General features: G+C 42.0%; 1 protein-coding gene across 1 annotated transcript in view; it reads left to right on the forward strand.

Annotated features, from left to right (window-relative positions):
- pappaa (pregnancy-associated plasma protein A, pappalysin 1a) overlaps window positions 1-27,425 on the forward strand; it is a 102,654-nt gene that overhangs the window by 53,707 nt on the left and 21,522 nt on the right. Inside the window, exons 12-16 of the mRNA XM_081366194.1 lie at window positions 8,524-8,631; window positions 9,798-9,933; window positions 10,045-10,258; window positions 20,450-20,618; window positions 26,450-26,633. Coding sequence (XP_081222320.1) covers window positions 8,524-8,631; window positions 9,798-9,933; window positions 10,045-10,258; window positions 20,450-20,618; window positions 26,450-26,633 — 811 coding nt within the window. The remainder of the gene's footprint in view (window positions 1-8,523; window positions 8,632-9,797; window positions 9,934-10,044; window positions 10,259-20,449; window positions 20,619-26,449; window positions 26,634-27,425) is intronic.

The raw sequence follows: 27,425 nt of genomic DNA on the forward strand, positions 1-27,425 counted from the left end.
ACAAATACTTGCCAGGACAGACATTTTGACACATTTTTGCATATATTTGATCGTTTAGGTATTCCTAAAACCTCAAGTATACTCTGCTCTTCCGTGTTCTGGTCAGTCTCTTTTGCAGTTTTAATACGCTTTTGATGACACCTTTTTAAAATAAAGCATGTCCCGCAGTAGACTGCATTTTTATGACAGTCACGTTACATGATTTGACTGATCTGGATGTTAAGTTTAGGATTTTAAGGAGGGGAGAAAGCACACTGCTTTAAAGGAAAGAAACATGCATTGAAACATGCATTTAAAGGCATGTGGTACAATGATCATTTCATCTTGATTATCATGCTTTCATAATCGTTGGAAGCCAAAATCGAAACCAAAATTTGGTTCATCCCACAGATGTTAAATTGTTTTTCAAATGCGTCATCACTCATGAAAGACACATGATAGAGACACATGATATCATTTGGCCAGCCAGCAAAGCCATCCAGTAGACAGTCATTGCCGTATTTTAGCATTATTATGAGGACATGAGGAGATGTCACAATCTCTATGATTCGCCAAAAAAGTAGATTGTGGACGTCTTCAAGATCGATCACGGCATAAAATCGTTAAATTGCTCACCCCTAGTTCACGTTCATGCAATTTTTAATGAAGAAGAGGTATATTTATTTAGCTTGCTGTACATGATGGAGGGTTCAAGCTCAAGACTCCAGCCGAGCCCGAAGCTCCCCCTAGGACTTTCCTTAATTGTTTTTTGTGGTAACCAGCCAAGGAGGTGGAGTTGCCGGAAGCAGGACAGAAGTAAGCAGCGGCTTATACGCTGGTTCATGCACTGATTGATCAGACTGCGTAAACATGTCCCTCCCGAACGTTTGTTGGGAATCCAGTGAGCCAATGTGGAGCCTTTTAACGTACACTGGAACCTGACGGTGTAGCCTTAACCGAACTTTTGCCGAGTTTTGCCCATGCAGTCTGCGGAGAGACGGCCTCCCCTGTGGCTCCCAATGATTCCTCTCCATTTCCCTTTTATCTTAAGTGGTGATTTACAAACAAAATCTTGGGGTTTGGCTGTGGTTCTGTGTATATGTGTCTGTAGTAAGGTGGTGTTAGGGGAAACTACACAGCTGGTACACATTAGCTCTTGGACACAATTATCAAACCATCCCAGGCTTACTTTGTTTTCAGGAGTGAACGCTTGAGGTTGTTTGCTTGTAGTTAAATCCACATCGAAACATCCAGTTGCTGGGTCGACCCCGGAGCTGGGTAATAAGTGCAGTTCTTCCGCGTGTCGCCTGCTCTGTATAACACGGTGTGGGACGTGGTGACAAACACATCCGCAATTACATCACAGCGCAGAGACTGGCCCGGCAAACCGCACCGAGTTGAACTTTGCAGCTGTCAGTGATCCACCGCACTGACAGGACCGGCCTCACTGCACAAAAGATCTCAATTAAGTTTTTTCTTCAGATCGGTTTTCCTCAACCGGCTCCGAGCAATGAGTGTTGATTTTTCCAGCTCCTTTTATAATTTACAGCCTGTCCTCACATTCCAGTAACCTGTGGTTTGAGTCAATAAGTTGTAGATCATTTGTTTTATTGGTTTATTTAGCCCCTCATGCTGGGCTATTGGTGGGCCTTTCCTGTCGGTGGCGTTGTGGTTTTACAGTGATGTCACAGGCCTGCTATGCATCCGCAGGGAGACTTCCACCACCCACTGATAGGTAGCAGTTACTCCACTGATCTCATCAAATCAATGATAAATACACGTGGATGAGCCCAGAAGCCAGTCTGAAGTGTTGTACCTTCCCTTGTGAAAAACAAGAACACTTTAGCATACTTTTTTTTTTTTTAAGAGTACTTTTTAGTGCAAACTGAATGCAATGTTTTCGGGCACTTAAATGCATGTTAATTGCAATTAAATGAAAATTTATTACAGTTTAAATTTATATTAAAATGCAATTTGCCACACTTTAGAGCACTTTTTGCACCCACTTCAGTTGTACTTATGCACTGCCGAATCTACCAACAAACATTTATGGAAAAATAAAATACTTTACTAAAACTTTTATGTCATATATTTAAGTAAATTTGCAGTTATACATTTATAAAGATGAAATTTTATTTTAGTACATTTAAATTATATTAGCTTTAAATGTAAAATTGAATAACATTCTACAGCACTTAAGTACTTTACATGTGATTTAGTATGTTAGTCAACACTTGTTTAAGGTATATACAGACATAATGATTTAAAATGTACTTACAATTAAAACTTTTAAATTAACATTATTATAGTGTGCTTTTTAAAAGTGTACTTAGACATAGTCATGAAAGTGCACTCTCTTTAAGTACACTTAAGTGGCTTTTTATTTCATTAATATTATATTGGGTTTACCTTTATAATAGGTGTAATTAACTACTATAAACTTATTGTGTTGATGTATTGCAAAACACTTCTCCTGCTATTGAGGTGGGATACTGGTAAGGACAGGGCAGGTTTGGGGATTGTTCAATTATTAGAGATCGACGGATATGAATTTTTTTTTTTTTTTTATAACCGATACCAATACCAAATTATCTAATATGTTAAACCGATATTTTTTTATTGTTTTATTTCTGTTTTTGACAATTATAACAACAGCACTGAACTGAACAAACTGTTTGAACAAAAATCTAAACAAAAATGATACCCGATTATGGGTAAATGCGCAAATATCGGGACAAATATAAGTAAAAGTAATTAGGTATTACCTAATTATTGGTATCTAGTAATTATTGGTGTAATTACATTGCATGCAGGTATGTTTCAATATAAGCACAATGTAAAAACGCCTCGGTTACGACTGTAACCTCGGTTCCGACTGTAACCTCGGTTCCCTGAAGAGGGAACTCGCGTTGCGTCGAGATTGACGCTATGGGGAACGCCTTGCGTGATGATGTCTTGAAGCACATGTAAAATCAGTCCAATGGTGTGGCGGAACGTCAGAGGCGGGTGACGTCACGTACCAGGAAACTATAAATCCTGCCCGAAAACAGAAAGCGAAAGCTTCGTAAAGTCTGAAGTAGTCGCTGACAGGCATGAAGGAGATATGGCAAGGTGACGCAACGCTCGATCCCTCTTCAGGGAACCGAGGTTACAGTCGTAACCGAGGCATTCCCTTTCAAGGGAACTCGCGTTGCGTCGAGATTGACGCTATGGGGAACGTCTATACCAACGCCACCATAGCTACAAATGTCTGTCCTGTGTGAATCGAGTGAGCAGCACTAGGATGACAAAACCTGAGACCCTGGAGTAGAGTCTTGATCCAAAGAGTAAAATCTGACGAATGTGTGCGGTGAGGACCAGCCTGCCGCATCACAAACTTCCTGTAAAGAAACTCCTGATATGAGGGCCTTGGAGGCCGCCATACTCCTTGTAGAGTGGGACCGGACAGCCATAGGAGAAGGCTGTCCGGCCGCCTCATAAGCAAGTGAAATGGCCTCAACCACCCACTTGCTCATCCTTTGCTTAGACACCGGGGACCCTTTATTCGGGGACCCAAAACACACAAACAATTGATCTGATTTACGCCACAGGGCAGCTCTGTGGACATAGGCGTCTAATGCCCGTACTGGGCAAAGCAAATTATTCGTCTCCTGGTCCACATTTTGAAAGGGGGGAGGACAGAAGGCCTGCAGTACAATAGGTCTAACTACATTAGTGGGGACCTTGGGGATATAACCCGGTCTTGGATGCAGAAATGCCTTGACCATACCGGGTGCAAACTCTAAACACGACGGGGCAACCGACAGCGCTTGAAGATCCCCTATTCTCTTGAGAGAAGAAATAGCAAGGAGGAAGAGAGCCTTCAGGGTCAGAAACTTAGCCGGAACCTCCTCAATGGGCTCAAAAGGGGCCAGAGAAAGGCCTTGCAGAGCAATGGATAAATCCCATGGAGGCACCCTAGAGCGGCCAACTGGGCAGTGAACTGGGTCCAACCGACGGTCACTACACCATGAAGTGAATACTCTCCACTTCAGGGCATAAAGTTTCCTCGTGGAGGGAGCTCTGGACTGTAGAATGGTCTCAGTTGAGAGACCTGATTCTATGAGCTGGGCCCCCTCAGAGGCCAAGCCCACAGCTTCCACAGTTCTGGTCGGGGGTGAAATATCGAGCCCTCCGCTTGGGACAGCAGGTCCCTCCTGACGGGTAGCTCCAGAGGTGGCCCGTCGAGGAGAGACACAAGATCGGGGAACCAAACTCTGCCCGGCCAGCGCAGGGCTACAAGAATTAGGTGAATCCGGTCCCTGCGAACTCTCTCCAGAACTCCCGGGAGCAGAGCAATTGGGGGGAAAGCGTATAGACGTAGCCTCGGCCACGTCTGTACCATAGCATCGAGTCCGAGAGGAGCTGGATGCGTGAGGGAGAACCAAAGTGGACAGTGAGACGTCTCTCGAGACGCAAACAGATCCACTTGTGCTCGGCCAAACACCCTCCATATCTGCTCCACCACCTCAGGGTGGAGCCTCCATTCCCCTGGCCTCAGCCTCTGTCTCGACAGAATGTCTGCACCTAAATTCTGGTCCCCAGGGATGTAAGCTGCTCTGAGCGACAACAGCTTGTCCTGGGACCACAAGAGGATATGGCGTGCCAACTTGCATAATGGGCGTGAGCGCAAACCCCCTTGATGATTTATGTAGGCGACTACTGATGTGTTGTCTGTGTGAACTAAAACATGGTGTCCCCTGAGATCTGTGAGAAAATGCTTGAGAGCTAGAAATACAGCCAACATCTCCAGGCGGTTGATGTGCCATGATAGATGATGGTCCCTCCACAGACCCTGAGTTGAACGACCCTGTAGGATCGCTCCCCAACCCGTGAGGGAAGCATCCGTCGTTAGCATCTTGCGACGACAAGGAGCTCCCAGCACGGGACCTTGGGACAGGAACCAAGGTTTCTTCCACATAACCAGGGCACGTAAGCAGCACCGCGTGACCCTGATTTTGCGAAACGGGTTGCCCCTCGGGGAAAACCCCTTGGTCCTGAGCCACCACTGCAGGGGCCTCATGTGCAGTAGTCCAAAAGGTATCACGTTGGAAGCTGCTGCCATAAGACCCAACAGTCTCTGAAACTGTTTGACAGTGAGTGACTGGCCTAGCTTTATACTCTTTACAGCTGTAAGGATGGACTCTATGCGTGGCGGTGACAGGCGCGCCTGCATCGACACTGAATCCCAAACTACAACCAGAAAAGTGGTCCTCTGAAGTGGAGTGAGTACACTCTTCTTGGCGTTTAGCCGTAACCCCAACTCTTTCATGTGTGCGAGAACGACATCTCGATGCCGAACCGCCAACTGATGCGACTGAGCTAGAATCAACCAATCGTCGATCTAATTCATGATGCGAATACCCTGAAGGCGCAGGGGCGCCAGAGCTGCATCCACGCATTTGGTGAAAGTGCGGGGTGATAAAGCTAGACCGAATGGAATAACTCGATATTGGTAAGCTTTGCCCCCGAAAGCAAACCTCAGGAACTTCCTGTGATAAGGACGGATGGAAACATGGAAATATGCGTCTTTGAGATCTATCGTGAAAAACCAGTCCTCGGACCTGATCTGTGGCACGATCTGTCTCAGTGTTAACATTTTGAACTTGAGCTGCATAACTGACTCGTTTAGAACTCGAAGATCCAGAATGAGACGCAATCCCCCATCCTTTTTTGGAACTATGAAGTACCGACTGTAAAACCCGGTTTCCCTGTTGGAGGGAGGTACATATTCTATGGCCCCTTTCTCTAACAGAGTGTTCACTTCTTGTTCCATAACCAGAACCTGCTCGGGGGCCACCACTGTGGATAGGACCCCATAAACCGAGGTGGGCGAGACCCAAACTGTATTTGATACCCTTTTTCTACGGCCTGCAGGACCCAACGAGAAACATTTGGCAGTAGCTTCCACGCTGTCAAAGATTCTACTAGAGGTACCAGTCTCACGAGACTGGTTTCTGGATTTTGTTGTTGTTGAATAGTCGGTTCGTCGCCCTGTAACAGCGCACCGCCAGGGAACGACTGAACGGACTGCTCTAAAACCCTCCTCAGTGGGGGCGGGCATCTCGGGCCACTACGTCTTCGGGTGGTCCTTGAGATATGTGCTCGCCGGAGACCGCTGTGCCCTGGAACACCATAGGTGGCAGGGTTGGCAGAACGGTCCCCTGAGGGCACCGAAGAGAGACGGGCACCGTAAAAAGAGGTGTTGACCGCTCTACTTCGGGGGGGACTACCCTCATTTTCCTGAGCCCTCGAGCGTCAGGATTTCTTCCCCGCAGCCTTCTTGGCGATAATAACGGTCCGCAGATTCGTTCTACCCCTCGAAGGCTGCTGGGTTTGAGAGCGCCCTCCGTGTCCCCGTGATTTTTGTGGGGGAGCACGGGAGGAAACGCTTTGTTTCTGAGTGGCACGATGTGATGCATGTGAGCTCATTTTGGATGTGTGAGGCTGCTCCCACTCAGCAGCCTCTTGATAAGAGCGCCGGGGAAGGAGTTTTTGAAGGGCAGCTGCCTGCTTAGATGCTTCTTGAAATTTCTCGACAGCAGTATTGACAGCATTACCAAAAAGACCTGATGTAGAGACAGGCGAATCCAAAAGAATATTCTTTTCTTTGTCTTTGATGTTACTGAGGTTGAGCCACAGATGCCTCTCAGTGGCCACCAGGGCTGCCATAGACTGCCCGATGGATTTGGCGGTCTCCTTGGTGGCCCTGTGAGACAAATCTGTGGCTCTACGAAGTTCACAGACAACCTCAGGACCAATCCCCCTGCCCTCATCTAGATCGCTCAATAATTCAGCTTGATAGGCTTGCAAGAGTGACATGGTGTGAAGACACGCTGCAGCCTGACCAGCAGCGGAATAAGCCTTGCCCACCAGAGAAGATGTCACTCTGACGGGCTTAGTGGGCAGAGCTGGAGCCTTTAGGGAAGATGCCGTCGCTGGAGAGAGATAATTCGCGAGCGTCTCCTCCACCTTCGGCATTTCCCCATAACCATACTCTTTATAATTAGAAATGGACGAGTAAATTGATGTTTGTGCAGTGTATACTCTGTAAGAAACCGGTTTCTCCCATGATCTCGACACCTCGGTGTGGAGATCGGGGAAAAACGGCAGGCTCTTGCGCTGAGGCTGTGATCTAGTAGGCAGGAACCGTTCGTCGAGCTTACTTTTAGAATGAAAGTCCTGCCTATCAGCTGGCCACTCAATACACAATCTCTCAACTGCTCTAGTCACCACCTCTAAGAGCTCTTCAAATGCGTGAGACTGAGGTGGCGAATCCTCAGACTCAGCATCAATACTGACAACATCCAGGTCCTCAGAACTGGATAGTTTTTAATATTGGTGCCTCTGTCGGGACGGAAGGAACCGCAACACGTGCTTCCGAACCCCGAGAAGAGGCACTGGATCTATCAGGTGAAGGCTGAGATAGGCTGGGCCCGTCTCAAACCCCGCTGATACATCCATTTGCGAACCCCAGGTCTGTGATCGGCGCCGTGCCTCGGCAGCGGCGGGACCAGAGCCCTGGGGAACGCGAGCGTGAGCGTCCTCGCTAAAGAACGGCAGGCGGGATCGGAGCGTACGCAAAGGGAGCGCGTCACAATGCTCACAGCCAGCACCCTCGAGTGCTGACTGGGCATGCTCTTCACCCAAACAAGCAACACATAAAACGTGAGTGTCCCCACCCGTTAAATAACGCGGGCAGGACACACTGTTTGAACTGCTGCTTGCTCGCCATGACTTTATATATATATATATATGGATATGATATAAAGACAAACAACACCAAATAACGAGGCAGTTTTCACACAGAGCGCTACTGAAGACAGAGAAGCTTTCGCTTTCTGTTTTCGGGTAGGCTTTATAGTTTCCTGGTACGTGACGTCACCCACCTCTGACGTTCCGCCACACCATTGGACTGATTTTACATGTGCTTCAAGACATCATCACGCAAGGCGTTCCCCATAGCGTCAATCTCGACGCAACGCGAGTTCCCTTGAAAGGGAACATGTATGTACACAGTAATTGAACTACATGTGCACATTCAATACAATTAAGTACACATCTTTTCCACAAAGGCTTTCCATTACACTGGCGTATGATGTTTATCCATTGGATAGCATAAACACATTTTGGTACGCTTTTAAAATGTTGCCTGACTCAAACCAAGAAGAAAATGCAACATTGTAACAAATTAAGTCCCTTTTCTGAACAAAGCAAACGATCTACCGGTCTGAAAACGCTCTTAGTTCTGGTCCTCCAGTAGTCGTCATGGTTTCTCATTAGTTCACACCTGTTTCCTGTTTCTGTTGATTGACTTCCTGGTGTATTTAAGCCTTCTGTCTTCCTCGGTTCCTGGTGTTTATTAAATATTATTTCATCGTTTTTCTGCGTCATGCATGCTTGTTTGGATTATCACTACAGCTAAACAATGACATGTTGAACGTTTACAAAAGTTTAAAAAGCTTCCACTTCCTGTTTTTGTTTGTTTATGTTTCCTATCGCCAGACATGCCAGTCCAAGGTGTTTGACCTCTCTGATGGAGTGTCTCAGTACGCCTGGTTTCCATGTGATCAGGCTCAGGGTGTTTCCTGGTATCCCCAGTACTGGTTGAAGGTGAGATTTTTTTATTATTTTTTTATCATTATATTTGTATTTGACATGTTGGGAGATTTCAAATGTAAATATGCATCAAACCAAAGTAGTTAATACATTTCAGACTGTGAGCTGCTGAGGTATAAAGGTTTATTACTTGATTTAAGGCAAGACACCACAGGTGAATAGAGTAATAATAGTCATAAAAAAAAAAAAAAAAAGTTTTTAATGTAATTCCCCAGTTAATTAATCACAGTACATACAATTTTGTATCACAAGTTTTAAAATGAGGCAAGACAAGTTTATTTATATAGCACATTTTCATACACTATGGCAATTCAAAGTGCTTTACAAAAGGAATTCAAATAATCACAAAATAAAAGCAAGGAAAGTGAACAGTTATAAACAGTTATGAAAGGAATTAAAAGAGATATATGATACAGTTATAAAATGAATTAAAAGAGTAAAAAGATGATACATAGATAAACTTCTCATCTTGCAAAACACTGGTGTATCATATTTGTCATAACTCCCAGTTTTACTCTGGGATTTTCCCAAGGATGATTACACTGTGTCTGATAATGAGGCAATAATATCTAATTAAAAATGCACTAATATGCATTCATTTTTAGAACAGAAATCTGAACACTGGATAAAGCCAAGTTCAAATTTTATTGTCATATTGGAGTTTTTATATTGGGGATTTTGGTTATGTCTTTTTATCATTCCATAAATCTGACAATACAGTCAACAGGCAGGAAAATAAACACATTTTCACCATGTATTTTAGAAATAAAATGATATATGGACAAACCACTCCATACAAACCGTATATATTTGGTGTATATACAGTGAGTGTTACTGAAGTGGAGATTTCTGGCTTAAACCTTTAAAGATTGTTATTGTTATAAATCTACAGATGCAAATATATACATTCTAGTAGAATAAATTCTTTCCACTAGTCTGAAAGAAGACGTTATTGAAGCAAAATAGTCCAAAAATTGACCAGTTCATGACAAAACAATGTTTTTGCCTGTAGTGTGTTGCCTTAAGCATGTGATGTGATTTTGCAACAGTGGTTCTCTGAAGGTTAGACCCATGTCTCAACTTAAACACAGCTAGTGACTGTTACTACAGTTTAGAACAAGACTTCTGCATAAATGTAAACCAGATCTGGTCTCCAACAGGCATATTTCTCACACCCAATGGTTGCCGCGGCTGTTATCATCCATTTAGCCGCAGACGGAACGAGCTTCATCGACCAAGCCCAGTGCAACATTACAGTCCAACTGATCGACACCAAAGAGGGCATCCACAGCTTAGGTGAGATCTGGTGACGTTGCACAGTTTTTTTTGGCGAGTGCAACTATTTGACTTGGATTCTAATATTGGCAATTGCCTAAATATGTCTATTACTTCCGCTGAAATGTTCAGGTGACTGGCGTTTGAGCTGCCGCACCAATCCTCTGGTCATCCCAGTAAGTCATGACTTGAGCATGGCCTTCTACCACACCAAAGCCATTCTCCTCATGTTCCGCTCCGATCTCGTGGCCATCTCCGGTGTCGGCCTGCGCTCTTTCCAGTTCTTTGACCCAATCACCATCAGCGGCTGTCAGAGCAATGAAATATACAACCCCATGGGCCAGAGGTGAGCGATCAGGCTTATAGAGTCAAACCACTGCTTTCATAGACCTCGCACATTCTTAGAAGAAAAGGTTTGATATACAATCTTAAAAGGTTTTGTCAGGTGCTGTCATTTATGGATTAAGTTTTAATTTCATTTTATGAATTAAACAGCTCGTAAACAGTTGATAAAAAAAGAAGAAATATCCCATCAAATATGAAAGTATTATGCAATCATTTAAGACATTTCTCCTTACATAGAACCTTTTTGGCATCAAGGGTTCTTTAAAATTGAATCAAGAACCCTAAAGTTCTATCTATATCTATATCTATATCTATATAATATTTCTAAGGGTGTATGAGGTTTTCCTGTGGTGACTCATCAGTATCTATGCAGTTTGTGATGGAGAGTAAAACTAGATGGTAAAGTTTGTAGACAAACTTTGATGTTGGCTTAAGAAAGCCTAGCCGGAAAGTTTGAAGTAGTTTTAACAGCTTTAAGTTTGAAGGTTTTAAGTTTAAAGGTTTTAAGTTTGAAATAGTTTGAAGTTTTAGTTTAGTAGTTTTTCAAAGCTCAAATTTTGGATGGATGGATGGATGGATGGATGGATACTTTTAAAATGTAGATGGATGGATGGATATTTTTAAATTGTAGAAAAGTATGTTGGCTTTCTCCAAACAACACAATGAAGAAAATCTGAAACATTTAAACTAGAATGATGAATTTGGTTTTGAATGTAAACGAAGTCTTATGAGGAAATACATTTTGCTTCGCCTCACTGTAACGTTCAAAACTCAAAACTTTTCCAGAGTCCAAGAGCATTCACTGAAAACAAGACTGAAAGTTTCGAAATCCTCAAGTTTCTGATGTCACAAACACATTAATATAAATTACCTCCCACATTTATTCATAATCAGCCTCGCTCAGGCAGTAAAAAAAGCAGGACAGATGCAATTATTCCCAAACAGTAGAAGAACTAACAGTAAAATGACATAAAGTCTGTCAGACCTTGTGCTATTCTTCTGTATTTTCATCTTGTTTTCTGGGTAAAATAAGTATCTGCACACAATGTACAGGTAAGCTACACATATTTGAGAAAAAAAGTGAAATAAAGTCTTGGTTTCAGAGACATAAAACAAAACATATATGCCTAATTCAAGAAGAAAAATGGGGGTATGAAAAATAAACATAATTCAAAGGGAAAACAAGTTTATTTTTCTGCTCCACTGCCAAATACTTTTTTTCTTGCTTTAACTGTATTACAGCAAATAGCAAGCAAAGCACTGTTGCTCAGCCTGTTTGGAAAAAGGGTCAGAAAAAGGCTGGAATACAGTCATGAACAACTAAATTAAAAAAAGTTTCAAATGACCTCTTAAGATAATCTGTTTTATATTGTTTCCTAATGTTTCCAAGGCATAACCTTCATTTGAAACTGGCTGTACCACATTTACACTCCATATGGATACTACAAAAACACAACAAAACACAAAACTAAAGAAATAAAATTGAAATCCAAAATTACTTGTGTATATATAGTTCTGTTCTGTATACATCCATTCTGTCCTGAAGCTCATGTAAGAATGTGCAATAAACATAATTTGCTTGATTTATAGAATGAGGTCATTTTGAAAGAGTTCCATTTGCATTTAGTTAAAGCAGAAAATTATTTGCTGGCCATGAATAAGCTGCCCTTTGAATGCAAAGTGACGCTGTATCGACAGCAGTTTGATTTGCTTCAGGTCCATAGTGTACTTTATTGAGTGGTTGATTTTCTTCAAATAATGCTCAGAGGCACGCATGCGGAATATTCAGACCTTGCAAACTATTTATCAGTCAGTATTTCAATTGGAATCATCTGCGGATGTCTTTGTCCACCAGCAACATATTTCCTGTAATACCGCCCGATATGTTTTTAACAACAGGGTCCGTTAACATGGTTTGGTTTTATGTGTCCCTTCCCTTTTCAGTACTGTATGCCACTAAAGCATTAGTTTAATGTGTTCAGAGGGCTGCGTTTGGCTATGGGATTTGGCTCACTGGTTAATGGGTGTACCAGGGTTGCCAACTTTGGGACTTTGGCTGGAGTGAGACTCTGTAAAACTTCAGTGCGCGTGCGCGCGGATACATTTTTTGGCAACCCTAACCCTAATTTAAAAAATGTCAGTCCTTGTTTACTTAGTATAAACCCTAATTTATGAAAAAAAATAAAAAAAAATAATAGAATGAAAACGTGTTTTCAAAATGTACAATTAATTGATTGATTGCACTATAAAAAAATAAAGATAGAGGGGATTAAATAAAAAACATGCAAAACAACAACATCAAAACAATAAGAAATCTCAAAACAAAAGGGACACATAATAGTTACTCCACCTCCCAGAAAACCCCAACACAAGTTTCACACATTAGGCCTATTGTGCCACAGTGGCAGTGTTGGCCTGCTTCACCACCTCTGCAGGAGCTCGTATCTGAAGCAGGGTTCAATCCGTTCATGAACTGTAATGAGTCTGTCACGTGACAAATGAACGAAAGACTCGGAAGGTAAAGTAATTATTTATGTTCCCTGTAAATTATTTTTGACTGCATTATATTGATTTCTTAATTCAGAATATGATAAAGACTGCGTAGGTGGATGTGTTCGTGGAATTTGGCTGTTAAAAGTATAACATTTAAAGACCCTTAAATGAACGAAATGACTCGAAAAAAAATTCATTCATTTTAATGAACAAGATAGAACAAGCGAGTCAGTAAAATGATCCGATCTTCCCATCAAGTGTCAGTCTTGTTTAGGCCAATAACTGAAAAGGTTCGCTCAGCATCCGCATTTGAGTGTGGCAGACTCAACACAATCTGGGCAACCTTTCATAATTTGGGGAATTTTAAAATGCCACTTGCCCGATTTGACAAAACATAATTTGTACCATGAGCCTATTTTTATTGAGCAAATAGCTAGCCCACATAACGCACGTCAGACAACGTTCGCAACTATAGTTGAAGTCTGTAGCCTACTCTCGGCACACAGACTGATTAGGCAAGGCTACGTCTGTAGTGAAAGGCACACCATTTTGTTATCTGCTTACCTTGATTGTCATCCAAACTTTCAAACGCGCATCAGTGGGCTCCGACTCCGAACCTATGCTCTGAACTCTCTCTGAACTTTTCACACGCAACTGACGTATCAGGTGCAAGGTTTTCAGCGAATCAACGATCAGAGAACACTGCAGTGAGAACGTTGTAGGCAGATGTTACAGCTGTGTGCCTTAAACTCCCCTCCTGTCATTAATACGCTGTGGTCTAGTCATCAACAGTAAATTAACGGATTGAGAGGGGAGAAACATGGATTTTGGCGTGACATTTCTTGCGTGCGCGTGAGAGCGTGAGATTGATGCTGAAAGCGTGAGTGTCACGCCAGATTCGTGAGAGTTGGCAACCCTGGTGTACCATAAATTAATTTGCAAACTAATAAGATGAATTTAGGTAAATAGTAACAATGTTAAACTCAAAAATGCATTGTTTTGAAATCTTTGCTTAACTCATGTATACATGTGGTTTAAATACCGCATAATATCAATATATAATTTGGAATGCCAAAATCCTGTGTGCTTTATTTGTGCTTTGATATCGTGTACTGATAAAAATTAAGACACAAAATTGATTGAGCAAAATGCTTACAATAAGCTATTGGGGTAAATGGGTTGTCAAATAACTTTTTATAGGTGACCTTTTATATGTATGTTTTAGGGAAAGTGCATATCTTCTGCAAGTTTCTGGTGTTACTGGTCATCATTTGTTTTTACAAAAAGTTCACTAGTTTGCATTCACAAGTTCATTTTAAATGGCTCTGCAATGTAATAAAAACATGTATTACAACAAGTACACAATTGCATGTTATCAATACCAGTTTATAAAAAAAATGCATTCACAATAGAGAATATGACTTTCTTGTTGAAAATATAGCATATCACAGGACATAGCTGAAACTTCATGAGGTTTGTGACGTCTAAAATCATTAGATGCGTGGTGACTATAGTATATAAGCCTGTAGTGTATGTCTCCTGAAGTGCGTCATGGCTGAAAGCCCACCTCTTTCTTTCGTCCTACGGGGTTTACGTGCCTTTAGCTGTTTAGCTTAGCTGTTTGATCCTAGTGTTTTCCATTGCCATTATGCGATTTTACTTGTTAAGTGTGATGTTGAGCTACCGAGACTGTGTGTGTGGTGTGCTGCTTACACTCTGGTAAGTTTAATGCTGTGTGTTCAGGGTGTTGTGGGAAGTTTGGCTCGATTTAACTTGAGCTACAGCTATGTGTTTCAGTTTGGTGTGCCTTTAGGGCTCCCATCTGTGCGGCATTGCAGTTTAATATAACTCAGGTTGGAGCACCATCTGTTGCTGTTATAGCCACTATAGAAGCTATTGTATGACTTATATGTGCGTCGTGAGTATTTCGTCATCAGATCACGGTAGCTAATTTTTTTTTTTTTTTTTGTAAGAGCTAGATAATCTTGCATGCCTTCTAAATTGTCTAAATCTAAAATGTCTGTTTGTTGTTCTTAAGGTCCTTTTTGCATGCGTTAAGGCAGGCTGAGTGAGAGCAGTCACCTGAACGCAGCTCTCACCCAACCCCTCGTTCTTTGAGCCACGCTGCTTTTGGGGTCCAGTTACGAACCCCTGTTTTAAAGTGCTTGTTGGAAAAGTGGTAAGCAACATAAAAGGACACGAGAGGCAGTTTAAACATTTATTATGAGGCTAAATAACAAATGCACAAACTCACATATCTTAATCAACAAAAGGCAACAGATGAAACTGAGAACACAAATTATACTGTAATCAAAATATACTTAACAAATAAAACAAATAAATCAATGAAACATCAAACAGAACACATATTGTCAGGAAGCTGAGACAGCGGTTGAAGAAACCCATCCGGGGGTCGATTGGAAGTCTTACCACTGGCACAGATAGAACAGGCCAAAACAAAACCCTGAATGCCTGAATGGACATGGAGGTCCACCAGAATCGTTGCTTCTAAGGACCTTCGACTCGATCTCCCATGTGAGTTTGGAGACAATGAGTCTCTCAGGTATAATGCCATCGGGAGTGGACGGGGGTTCGGAACGGTCAAAAAATACGAGACAAGGCGTCGGGTTTGATGTTTTTGGAACCTGGACGATAAGAAAGGGAAAACTCAAAACGACCGATAAAAGTGCCCACCGAGCCTACGTGGAGTTGAGTCGTTACTTTAGCTGACCAAATATATTCGAGATTCTTATGATCGGTCCAAATGATAAAAGGTACCCCCGAATCCTCTAGCCAATGACGCCATTCCTCCAATGCTAACTTGACTGTTAGCAACTCTCTGTTACCCATATCATAATTATGTTTTTTTTTTTTTCTCATCGACGATAACCGCATCTTGTCATCCATGGATGAGCGCTGGGAGAGAACCACTCCAACCCCCACCTCTGACGCGTCAACCTCCACCACAAACTAACATGAAGGATCAGGGGCTATCAGAATGGGAGCTGAAAAAAAGCATCTCTTGAGGTTGGAAAATGCAGCTTTGACTGCATCGGACCACCTGAACGTCATTTTGATGGAGGTCAAGGCAGTCAGAGGAGCGGCTAGTTGGCTGAAATTGCGAATGAAACGCTAGTAAAAATGGGCAAATCCCAGAAAACTCTGCAGGGCCTTACGGGAATCTGGGATTGGCCAATCCACCACAGCCTTAACCTTGTCGGGATCCATGCGCACTCCCTCGGAATAGATGATATATCCCTAGAATGGAACTGACTGCGCATGGAATGTGCACTTCTCTGCCTTGACAGCCCATTCTGTAGCAGCCTTTGAAGCACTTGCCTGACGTGCTGAACATGTTCCTGGAGAGAAGTGGAAAATATCAATGTGTCATGCAGGTAGACATATATGAACTGATTGACCATATCTCTCAGCACGTCATTGACGAGTGCCTGGAAAACTGCAGGGGAGTTTGACAGGCCAAAAGGCATGACAAGATATTCAAAATGCCCCCTGGGGGTATTAAAAGCGGTTTTCCACTCACCACCCTCCCTTATGCGAACCAAATGATACGTACTACGCAAGTCCAGGTTTGTGAAGGTGAATGCTCCCTGCAACCGCTCGAAGGCTGAAGACATCAATGGCAAAATATAGGTATTCTTTCCAGGATGTTGTTCAGCCCTTGGTAATCCATACACGGTCACAGAGAACCATCCTTCTTCCCCACAAAAAAGAACCCTGCCACCGCTGGAGAAGAGGAAAGACAAATGAACCCGGTTGTTAGAGAATCAGACATGTATTTCTCCATGGCCTCCCTCTCTGGAGCAGAAAGTGAGTATAACTTGCCTTTAGGCGGAGATGTACCTGGCAGTAGATCTATAGCACAGTCATAGGGATGATGCGGAGGAAGAGAAGCAGCCCGGTACTTACTGAACATTTCCTTCCGGTCAAGGTACTCCTCAGGCACGTTAGACAGATTAACTGGCTTATCCTGTAACAAAGCACACGACACAGACGAACAGGCGAGTGGAATTATGGGAATCCTGAGAAGTTGTGCCAGGGTGTAGTCCATAAAATTACCTTCTGCTCCTGAATCCAGGAGGGCCTGGCAAAGATGAACTCCATTTGCCCATTGCAGTCTTACCGGGAGGAGAGTAATAGATGAGGATTCTTTCACGGCCAGTCCGCCCGACAGTAACCTCAGTCCTACTGCCGGGCTTGGTCTTTTACTGGATAATTTATCAGAAAGTGTCCCATTCCACCACAGCAAAGGCAAAGTCCCTTCGCCCTCCGCCGTTCTCTCTCCTCCCGGGAAAGCTGAGCTCTACCCACCTGCATGGGTTCGTGATCGAACGTGGGGCTGACCGCATTGCTGACACTGGCAGTAGAATACTCAGAGGTTTCGGGACCCAGAGTCTGACGTACACTTTGGTCCCGACGTTGTAGGCGCGTGTCCACGGGCAAAGCCAACTCAATCAGCCCGTCGAGACTCGTGGGAAGTTCCAGCGCAAAGATCTCCTTCTGAATGCGGTCAGCCAACCCATGCAGGAACATATCCCACTACGCCTCCTCGTTCCATTTGCACTCAGCCGCCAATGTCCGGAACTCCATGGAATCGTCAGAGACGGGTCTGTTACCTTGACGAAGGTCGGCGAGCATACGGGCCGCGTCCCACCACCGCATGATCAAAGACCCACCTCATCTCCTCAGAGAGTGCTTGGAACAAGGAGCAGCATGGATGTTGGTTCTCCCACACCGCCATTCCCCCTTGAGCCACACCTCATTTGTTCCTCCTGCCGATCCTTGCTGGTCAGGAATTCCTGTAGATCGGAATTACTCGCTGAATCCATAAGTATTGTCAGATCGTTCTGTCAGGAAGTAGAGGTAGATTCAGTAGCTAGTGAACAACTGTTTATTGAATAAACAACAATAATTATAGAAAGAGTCTTCATTAGGAGATCATTAGGATGGCAGGTAACAGACTCAGAGCAGCACAGGGACGCAATGGGCAAAAAAAGATCCTCTGTAGTCACCGCAGGAATGATCAGGAAGCCAGGGACCGAGAACTGGTTGAGAAAGGAAGAGTAGTATTCAAGGAACACAGACAGGACAGGACTTGACCACAGGATAACAAAAAAAGATCTGACAACACAGGATGGAATACACAGACATTAAATAGCCGAGCTGACGAGCCACAGCTGGCGCTAATGAGCTGATCAGCCACAATCAGCAGACACACCCACAAACACACACACGTACAGGGAGAGAGAATGTTACCCCTTTTCCTCCAAAAAAGAACTGGTTCGGAAACTGGTGCTGGTTCAAAGTTGGTTCAACTTGCGAACCTTCTCAGAACCTATTTGTTTTTCCACTGACTAGAGAGCCCAGCGAACGTCTTTCTGCAAATGTTTCTCCTGGCTTTGCAATCCTATATTGGGTTCAGAAGAAGACGTTTAGAACACATTTGTGCTGCTCGTCTGGATTACTATAGACGGAGGTTACGTTAGAGAAGAAGTTCGACAATAACCCAGCCCCCGACGTAAGCATGACATGGTAAAAGAACAGTTCTAGTCCAGCAAAGAGTTGGTGCCACTTTGGAACCAATTTTCCTGGCCGAGAACCGGTTCTTTGGCTGTCGAAACACAAAGAACTGGTTCGCGAGTAAGCACCGGCTCTGAACTGACACCAGCACTGCCTTGGTGGAAAAGGGGTATGAGTCAATGAATCCATGAACCATGACACATATAGAACACAGCTTGCCTTCAGTGGCTGACTGGACACCATGAAGCGTACGGGTATTCACCACTGCGTGCCTCATTCGGTTTCACTCTCGTTTCATATACTCAACCAGGAGCCATTAGACCAACGGGGCACAGGTACGCAGAACAACACTCAGAAGAGAAAACATACAGAGCACAGACAAGACAAGCACAAAACACAAATACAACACCCATATAAGGCTTAAGCCGTAACTGGTCCAGTCACGTCTTTGTCTAATGTCCAAGTGGGCTTGAAGGATCTGAGCGCCAGGTCTTTGCTGCACAACAGGCTTTACTTCACCATGGGTTGTCATTATAGCTGTGTCATTATTTGCAGTGAATTTTTTGAGTGTGATTCTGATTGGCGTGGTTTCTCTTTTGTATACCTGGCGCTGTCATACTAGCCTGTTCTTCATATAGGAAGCCTAAAGGTGATGATACACAGGGCAACTTTTTGAGCAATGTTGCTGGGCAATCTTGCTGAGCGATTGTTGCTTGGGCACTTTCCCATTGAAAATGGGCAAATCAATTTCTATCTGGATAATTTAGGTCAGTCGTGGGCCCTGTGTCTCATCTGGTTGCCCGTTGACGGCAACATTGCCCAGCAACATTGCTCAAAAAGTTGTCCTGTGTATCATCACCTTTAGCCCTTGCAATGATTATTGTTAATTTTCTTATTTTTTTTCTCTGTTCCATTCGACCAATGACAGTTGTGCTGGCTTCTGGTTTTAAATTATTCTTGGCCATTTTTTTTTAGCTTTAATAAAAAATATTTTTGTACGGTAACTCACGCCTCTTGCCTTTTCTCTAAGTGGATCGTACTTGTGTGCCTTTATTTGGGTTGTTTTCCCCGTTATTCCGGGGTGGCGTAGTCACTACAATCGAGCTGCTTGTTACATACACAATTAAATACATGGCTCAAACAACAACTGGGCTGCATAAAACATTTGAGTGATTCCAAGTACGGGACAGGAGTTACTTTTCATGTTCTCCTGCTTTAAAAAAAAAAAAGAAACCTTAAACCATGTTTCTTCATTTCTTGTTTACTGAAAAGGTCCAGTACCTCATGATTGCCCCTATGACCACCGCCAGATCTGCCAGGATTCTACTTGGTCAGCTAAGAGTTTAAAAATGCCAACTCTGCATTTACAAACTGACTCCAGTAGAGATTTATTTTTCCTTCCCACTAGCTTTTTTTCCCCTCTTTCTGTGGATAGAGTTTAGCTCTCAATTTGTCCAGCATTGTTCATCTGGCCACATGAATTACTCTTTATATAACAAAGAACAGCATAGACATCTGACACCAAAACTCCCCCACAATCCTCTCAGTTTCCTAACAAACTTTTTTTTTTTTTTTTTTATCTTGTGAAAGATAGATATTGACTTTCATCTAAAAAAAAGTAGATAGAAGCATCTGAAGGCATCCAGTTAAACTGCATTACTGTAATTGTGCTAAAAATCTGTGGTTTCATGAATAGGTACCAAAGCTGTTAAAAACTTTTTTTCTTCTTTCCAGTAAGTAGTAATAGACATTCAGAGTTCATTGATTTGAATAGAAGTTCTGGCTCAATGTCTGCACTTCTCAGAATGAAAAGCTTGAAGCTTTTTATAAAGATATTCATAATGTACATCATAATACATTGTCTTTTCATACGTAATTGTTACCAAAGTTAAAATGCATTACAATATTAGCAGATTCCTTGTTACATCTGAAACTGGATATCTGTCTTGTGTTTTAATGAATAGATAAAAATTATAACCATGGTTATAATCATTGATGAGATCATTAAATGCATTGTAAGGTGCATTGATGGATAATGTAGTAATGGTTGAGATTAATTGTGATGGCCCAGAAAAAAATAACATTGCCACATATTAATGATTGTAGTGCATTTATGTGCAGCTCACTTTTTAACCTTCTTCCTTACTCTCCATCTTTTCAGTTGTGTTCATTATTCGTGTGAAGCCATTGATTGCCAAGAGCCGTTGATCCGGAATGCAGAGGTGCAGTGCAGCGACGGCGGCTACTTCAACGGCGCTCGCTGCACTGTCACGTGCAACTGCGGCTACGTCCTACAAATCCACCGGGACGATGATATCATCAAGAGCCAGGTACTAGATAAAACGACAAAGATTATATGTTTGGTTTGTCTAAAGCTGGTCACACAGAACATTGCAAAGGAGTTTATATGTAGAGTTGTATCTCAACTAAGTTTAATGACTCAACGGAAAAATATTTAGAAGTGTGTAAGTGTCCCTTTACGTCAAAACTAGGCTAAAAATACTAAATATTCCTAGAGACACCGTTGAATGCATAGTTCTCAAGTTCAAAGTTAAAGAAACAGTTGTTACACTACCTGGACTGGGCAGAAAAAGGAAGCTATCAATGGCTGCAACAAGATTTCTGAGAAGGCAGGTTCAGAAAAACCCTTGAGTGACTGCAAAAGACCTGCAGCAAGACTTGGTGGCAACAGGCACTGAGGTTTCAGCTTGAACAGTAAGGCAAGTATTAAACACATGCGGTTTCCATGCAAGAACTCCAAGACCTACACCATTACTGACCCAAAAGCAAAAAGGACAGTGCTCAAAACTATATAAATAAGTCAAAGAAGTTTTAGTATTCTGTTCTGTGGAGCGATGAAACAAAACTGGAACTTTTCTTCCCGAAGGATCAGCAGTACGTCTGGAGAAAGAAGAATGAAACATGCTGAAAGAACACTCTGCCTACAGTTCAGCATGTGGTGTTCGGGGATGCTCTGCGGCTGCTTTGCATCCTCTGGCACTGGAAACCTGCAGTGTGTGGAAGGGAAGATGGATTCATTGAAGTATCAGTCTGTAAAAGTCATTTTGCCAATTAAACCTAATTTGCAATGGGGGTTGAAAAATTTCGATTACATCTGTAAAGAGCCAGCCGCAGAATTTCAATCACTTAAAACAGTGGGACATTCTAAAACGCTTAATGTAAAAAAATATATATATTGTACTCAGACAGTGATATTAAATATGCATTTTATTGACAATACATACAGTAAACAGGCTAGCAGATGTGGCCAGAATATGAATTTACATCGCATGTTAAGTGTTTTCTTTATAATGGGAATCTCTTCTTCATAATCTCTGTGAAAATGTGCACGTTGGGTTTATATTCTGCAGACATCTGCTTGCCTGTACATGTGTTTTATTAATAATGTGTGTACTGAATTTGGTCGTCTAATATCACTGTCTTAATTTATTAATCCACATATTATATTATTTATAATGGTTTTCTATGGGAAATGCTTAATGTGCAATTTAGCGCATTGAGTTCATATTGTGTGTGCACATGTTCACCTGTATATAGTATGTGTCATCAAATAGGCGTAAACTAAATTTGGACCTGGTTTCACAGACAGGGCTTAGATTAAGCCAGGATTAGGCCTTAGTTCAATTAAGACATTTGAATAGCTGGTGTGCATCTTGAGACAAAGCAATGACACAAGATATGTCAGTACAAGTTGCTTTCAGTTAAAACAGCTCAAACATGCTTTTTAGTCTGGGATTAGCTTAAGCCTTGTCTGTGAAACCAGGGGTTGGTCTTTTAATATCACTGTTTTAGTACATTAGTATTTAGTACAAACCTGTTAAAAATAATTGGTAGGCAATGGAGGAAAGCCTTGTTTTTCCCTCCAGGTGGGCGTTCCTTTTCAGTGTGTGACATCACATGAAACTTACATGACTTTGCCTCAACAGCGCATGTGATTGGGTAGCTGTACTAACCAGCGGACCAATGGCATAGCACAGCATCTTAAATGTCAGTTAGGTGGTTCCGAAATGCCTGAGCCAAAGTCTGTCATCAGAATGATTGGGTATGATGACCTCGCTCAAGTATCTCACACGATTGCGTTTCCAAACACCAGCATCCGAATGCAAGATAACATGACAGCATTCATTGATGTATATAAGTCATAGCACTTCCAATTAATTCCATTTCTGCAGAAATATGTTTTCTTTGTGGCAATCCTGTGCGGGCCTGTTCAAGATGCCTCAGATCACCAACTCTCATTGAAACCGGTTGATTTGTCACTGGTTGATTTGTCATTCTGTTTCCCTTGCAGGTAGAATGTCCCCTTCTGGTTTCAGTAATGTAATAGTTTGATCAAACATCGCCCAGAGCGATATGATCACGCCCTCGTGTTTGATTTCTTCATTCTTCGTCTCAGCAGCATTTATGAAGAGGTCATGCAATAGAATGTCAGAACATTGAGTTTCTGTGGCATCAGCATGGGAGCAAGGACAGTGGTATCAAGTTGCATCTTGTCGAGCTTCATTAGAAAGTGCACTCGCTTCAGTTGGGTCACGAAGTTCCAGGAAATCTGCTTTAGATGGTGCTATCTTCAAAACGATCTGTTCTCTCCACTTGTTTGTGTGTCCTTGTTTGTTTTCATCATTGCAAAAATTATGCACAGATGTTTAATGGATAACCAATATGAAATCCAGTCTCTTCTACAACAATAACAATATTAAATGTATCATCTAATTAGTGCTTAAATGATTTTGCCTGCCATTATCTTTGCCTGCCAACTTGATCTTTAAAATATTACTCAGTGTCTCAAAGAAGTGCTATAGTGGGCATTGAGGATTTGTTTAGAGCTACAATAGTTGTGTATATAACAATAACACATCTGGAATAATTTGCGTACCTATGGTTCTATAAATGGATAGTTCACCTCCGTCACATTTACTCGGTCCTTTATTGGCATCTATGGTTCTATGAAGGACCATGGAACCTTTCCATTGCACAAAATGTACTTTATAGTGGGCAAAGTTTCAACGTCTCTAAGTGGCGTCTTACCTTGTTCGGCTTCATACTGTCAGAAGCGAATATTTTGAGGCACGCAACACACTGCGTTCTCTCTTCATTAATCACTTCATTAATCACCGTTTTACTGGTGAAATGCGTCAATCCAACAGATCAGCTTTGGGATGTGCTGGAACAGGAGATTCACATCATGGATGTACAGCCGACAAATCTGCAGCGACTGCATAATAATATTATGACAATATGGACAACAATCTCTGAGAAATGTTTCCAGCACCTTGTTGAATCTCTAGAATTAAGAATTAAAGCAGTTCTGAAGGGAAAAGGGAGTCCAACCCAGTACTAGCTAGGTTTACCTAATGAAGTGGCCACATTTTTGTTTTATTTTAGTATGTTTATTTTATTTCATCATCATGAACATCATCATCATCTTCTTCCGCTTATCCGGGGCCGGGTCGCGGGGGCAGCAGTCTAAGCAGAGATGCCCAGACTTCCCTCTCCCCAGACACTTCCTCCAGCTCTTCCGGGGGGACACCGAGGCGTTCCCAGGCCAGCCGGGAGACATGATCCCTCCAGCGTGTCCTAGGTCTTCCCCGGGGTCTCCTCCCAGTGGGACATGTCCGGAACACCTTCCCGGGAAGGAGTCCAGGAGGCATCCGGAACAGATGTGGAGGAGCAGCGGCTCTACTCTGAGCTCCTCCCGAGTGACCGAGCTCCTCACCCTATATCTAAGGGATCGCCCAGCCACCCCGCGGAGAAAGCTCATTTCGGCCGCCTGTATCCGGGATCTTGTCCTTTCAGTCATGACCCACAGCTCATGACCATAGGTGAGAGTAGGAACGTAGATCGACCGGTAAATTGAGACTTTCTTCACCACGACAGACCGGTACAGGGACCGCATTACTGCAGAAGCTGCACCGATCCGTCTGTCAATCTCCCGTTCCGACCGTCTCTCACTCGTGAACAAGACCCAGAGAGACTTGAACTCCGTAGAACTCCAACACAACAGTTTATTTATGGTTAGTTTATAATAACTCTGATCCAGATGCATTGAATTGAATTGTACTTTAACAGATATTGAACAGGAGAAGTTTCTTGCATGATTCAGACTTCCTTCACAAAGGGCAGGATATTATTTTCCCGTTTTTTCTTCCGTTGGTGAGTTGTTTTCAGCTGCGCTCTGATGCACGCATGCCTAAAGGTCAGCGGTTACCTTCATACACCCTCATGTCCTTAACAAGAGTACAAAACCTTGTCTGATGTGATAATTATATCAATTGTAATTCAGCACTCGCTCTCAGTTCAGGCACTTTCGGGAATTCTGTGCAGATGTTCTAAACATATTGATTGAGTTTATCATGTGGAAAGCGTATGTTTTTATATGGAGAAATAAGTAAGTGAGTAATGGCTGGGTAAGAAGATATTGTTGTGGTGTATTAAATAATCAAAGAAAAAGCTGAAATATATGAGAAAGAAAGAATATCTGCTCAAGCGTATCAATATCTTGTGTGTGCAGTGGTGTATTACTAATTAGTGCTTTATAATGAAAGTATAAGTTATGTTATGGGACAACATTTGCAAGTAATGATTGTTACTAAATTGCTTAAATGTTGCAGTTATTTGACACAGTTTATGAGAGAGAGAGAGAGAGAGAGAGAGAGAGAGAGAGAGAGAGAGAGAGAGAGAGAGAGAGAGAGAGAGAGAGAGAGAGAGAGAGAGAGAGAGAGAGAGAGAGAGAGAGAGAGAGAGAGAGAGAGAGAGAGAGAGAGAGAGAGAGAGAGAGAGAGAGAGAGAGAGAGAGAGAGAGAGAGAGAGAGTAACTTTTTTGCAACTGTACAAAAAAGATCCATCTATATTTAATTTATTCAGTAATGAATATGCAGTGTTTTTTTTCACATTTGATTGATTACTGTAGTTTTTTATTGTAGTATCAAAATTGGAATAAATAATTTATATTTCACTTGTGTTCATAGTTCATACAATGCATTTTAGCAGGCTTAATTAAGCATGAAAATAACTGAAGGAAATATTTATTTGATGAACAAATTAAGCCAACTAATATGATTTATAGTCTTTTGGTTTCTCTACCAATACATTTAAAAACTACAAATGCAGTGAAAATACAGGTATCGGTTTTCAGTATCGGTATCGGCGAGTACCAAAAATGAAAGTATCGGTATCGGACTCGTTCTGGAAAAAGTGGTGTCGGTGCATCCCTAAAAATAATGGATCGAAGATGCTTTCTGTCATATTTTTCTCAGTGTTTCTTTGCAACTAAAAGCTACCAGGGAAGATATTATCCGCTTGTTATTTTATTGAAATCAGATTCCAAAGATAGTCTCTGTAGGTATTTCAAAAAGCACATTATACATTGAAGTTACAACAAAATCCTGGGTCAAATATGTTTTAAGGTCTGTAACCAGATGTCAGGTTGTTTTGGGGCATTTTTGGAATAACAGAGTTTTGGTCAAGAGTATGTGCCAACATTTTTGCACAGCGGTGTCCAAACTACACACATTGTCTTTTTATTTTCAAAACACTGTGCATCAAGTGAAGCTTTAAAGGAAGATGAATATGTGTTATCATTGGATTGTAGCTGTCTGAATCGAGAGCCTGTAAGTGACTGATCTGGATGGTAAGCTATCCACCAAACAGAAGCTCAGATCATTGTACTGATTGTCAAAAGGCCTTTTACTTGTTTAAAAGTCTAAACTATCAATCAGATGACAGTTTTTTTTCCAGTTTTTCATCATGTTGATTATTTAGAGGCCATTTGGGTATCAAACATGAGGCTTTATAGGGTTAAAATGTCATCTAATTTGGTAGGGTTTTGTTATCTGCAGAGTAAATGCTAAATATGAATTGTATATCTAAAGATTCAAACAACATTCATATTGTAATCAGAAGTATACCTTGCAAAGGACATTTGTGTTCCTTATTTTGTCATCAAAAGACACAATGCAAGACTTGGCACTTCTCATGCAAATTATTAATGCACTAGTACGGCTTTCAGACCCATGCCTGAGAGGAAGACGTGTCTTTTTGCAGCGCTACTGCTCCCTACATTGGTGTCAGCCCTAGTGCACTGTGTGGTCAGCATGACATATTGAACTCTCGCTGAAAATCTGACGTGTTTTCTGTGCAGACGGATTCAACCGTGACCATCACCTGTGCTGATAGGAAATGGAACAAGCAAGTATCGTGTGAGCCGGTCGACTGTGGGCTGCCAGATAAGTACCATGTGCACCCTGCCCAGTTTGATTTCCCAGAAGGCACCACCTTCGGCAGGAAGAGCACGTTCCAGTGCAAGGAGCCCGCTCAGCTTGTGGGTGAGAAATGCTGGAAAATCTCAGTGTTACTGAACTTTGATGCTGTGAATACCTGGTTAAACTGTCCATTTTTTATATTTCCAATATATTTTTAATTTCCATACACATTAATACGTACTTGATTTTAATGAGCATCCCCAGCATAAAGGAGGATAAATGCAATAACAAGAACTACATCAAGAATAAAACTTGATGAACTTGATAAAACCCAATATTCATAATAAACAATTCCTCCGCCAAGTACTTTGTGACGTGCAGCTGTGTGCGATTGCAACATTTGGGCATTGCGATGTAATTCAGTCATGTGTGGCCACAGGTATTTCTCAGAGGTTTGGGACGTGACTCATCCAGTCAGAATTTAGAGGAGCTTTCGGTTTTATAAAACTTAATTTAAGTCTTCTCACTACGGTTAGCAACTATTACTATACTGATAGTCAGAACTCATTTGCACTGGGATTTCTGTCGTTTTTAAAGAAGTGATTTCATGACAGTCACTTAATATATGTAAATATAAATATACTAATTTGTACTGTTAAATTATACATACACTGCAAAAAAGTGAAGTGTTATTTTTGTCTTGTTCCCCAAACTTAAGTTAACAATGTCTAATTATTTTGATTTTATATATATATTATAGTGAAATATTATTAATATATTAATATATATATATAGAAATAATATATAGAAATATTATTTATATATATATTATAGTGTTTTTAGTGTCACATGATCCTTCAGAAATCATTCTAATATGATGATTTGATGCTCATGTCGGTCACACTTTAGTTTGGG

Source organism: Scardinius erythrophthalmus (genome assembly GCF_964197995.2).
Source record: "Scardinius erythrophthalmus genome assembly, chromosome: 5".
Classification (NCBI taxonomy): Eukaryota; Metazoa; Chordata; class Actinopteri; order Cypriniformes; family Leuciscidae; genus Scardinius; species Scardinius erythrophthalmus.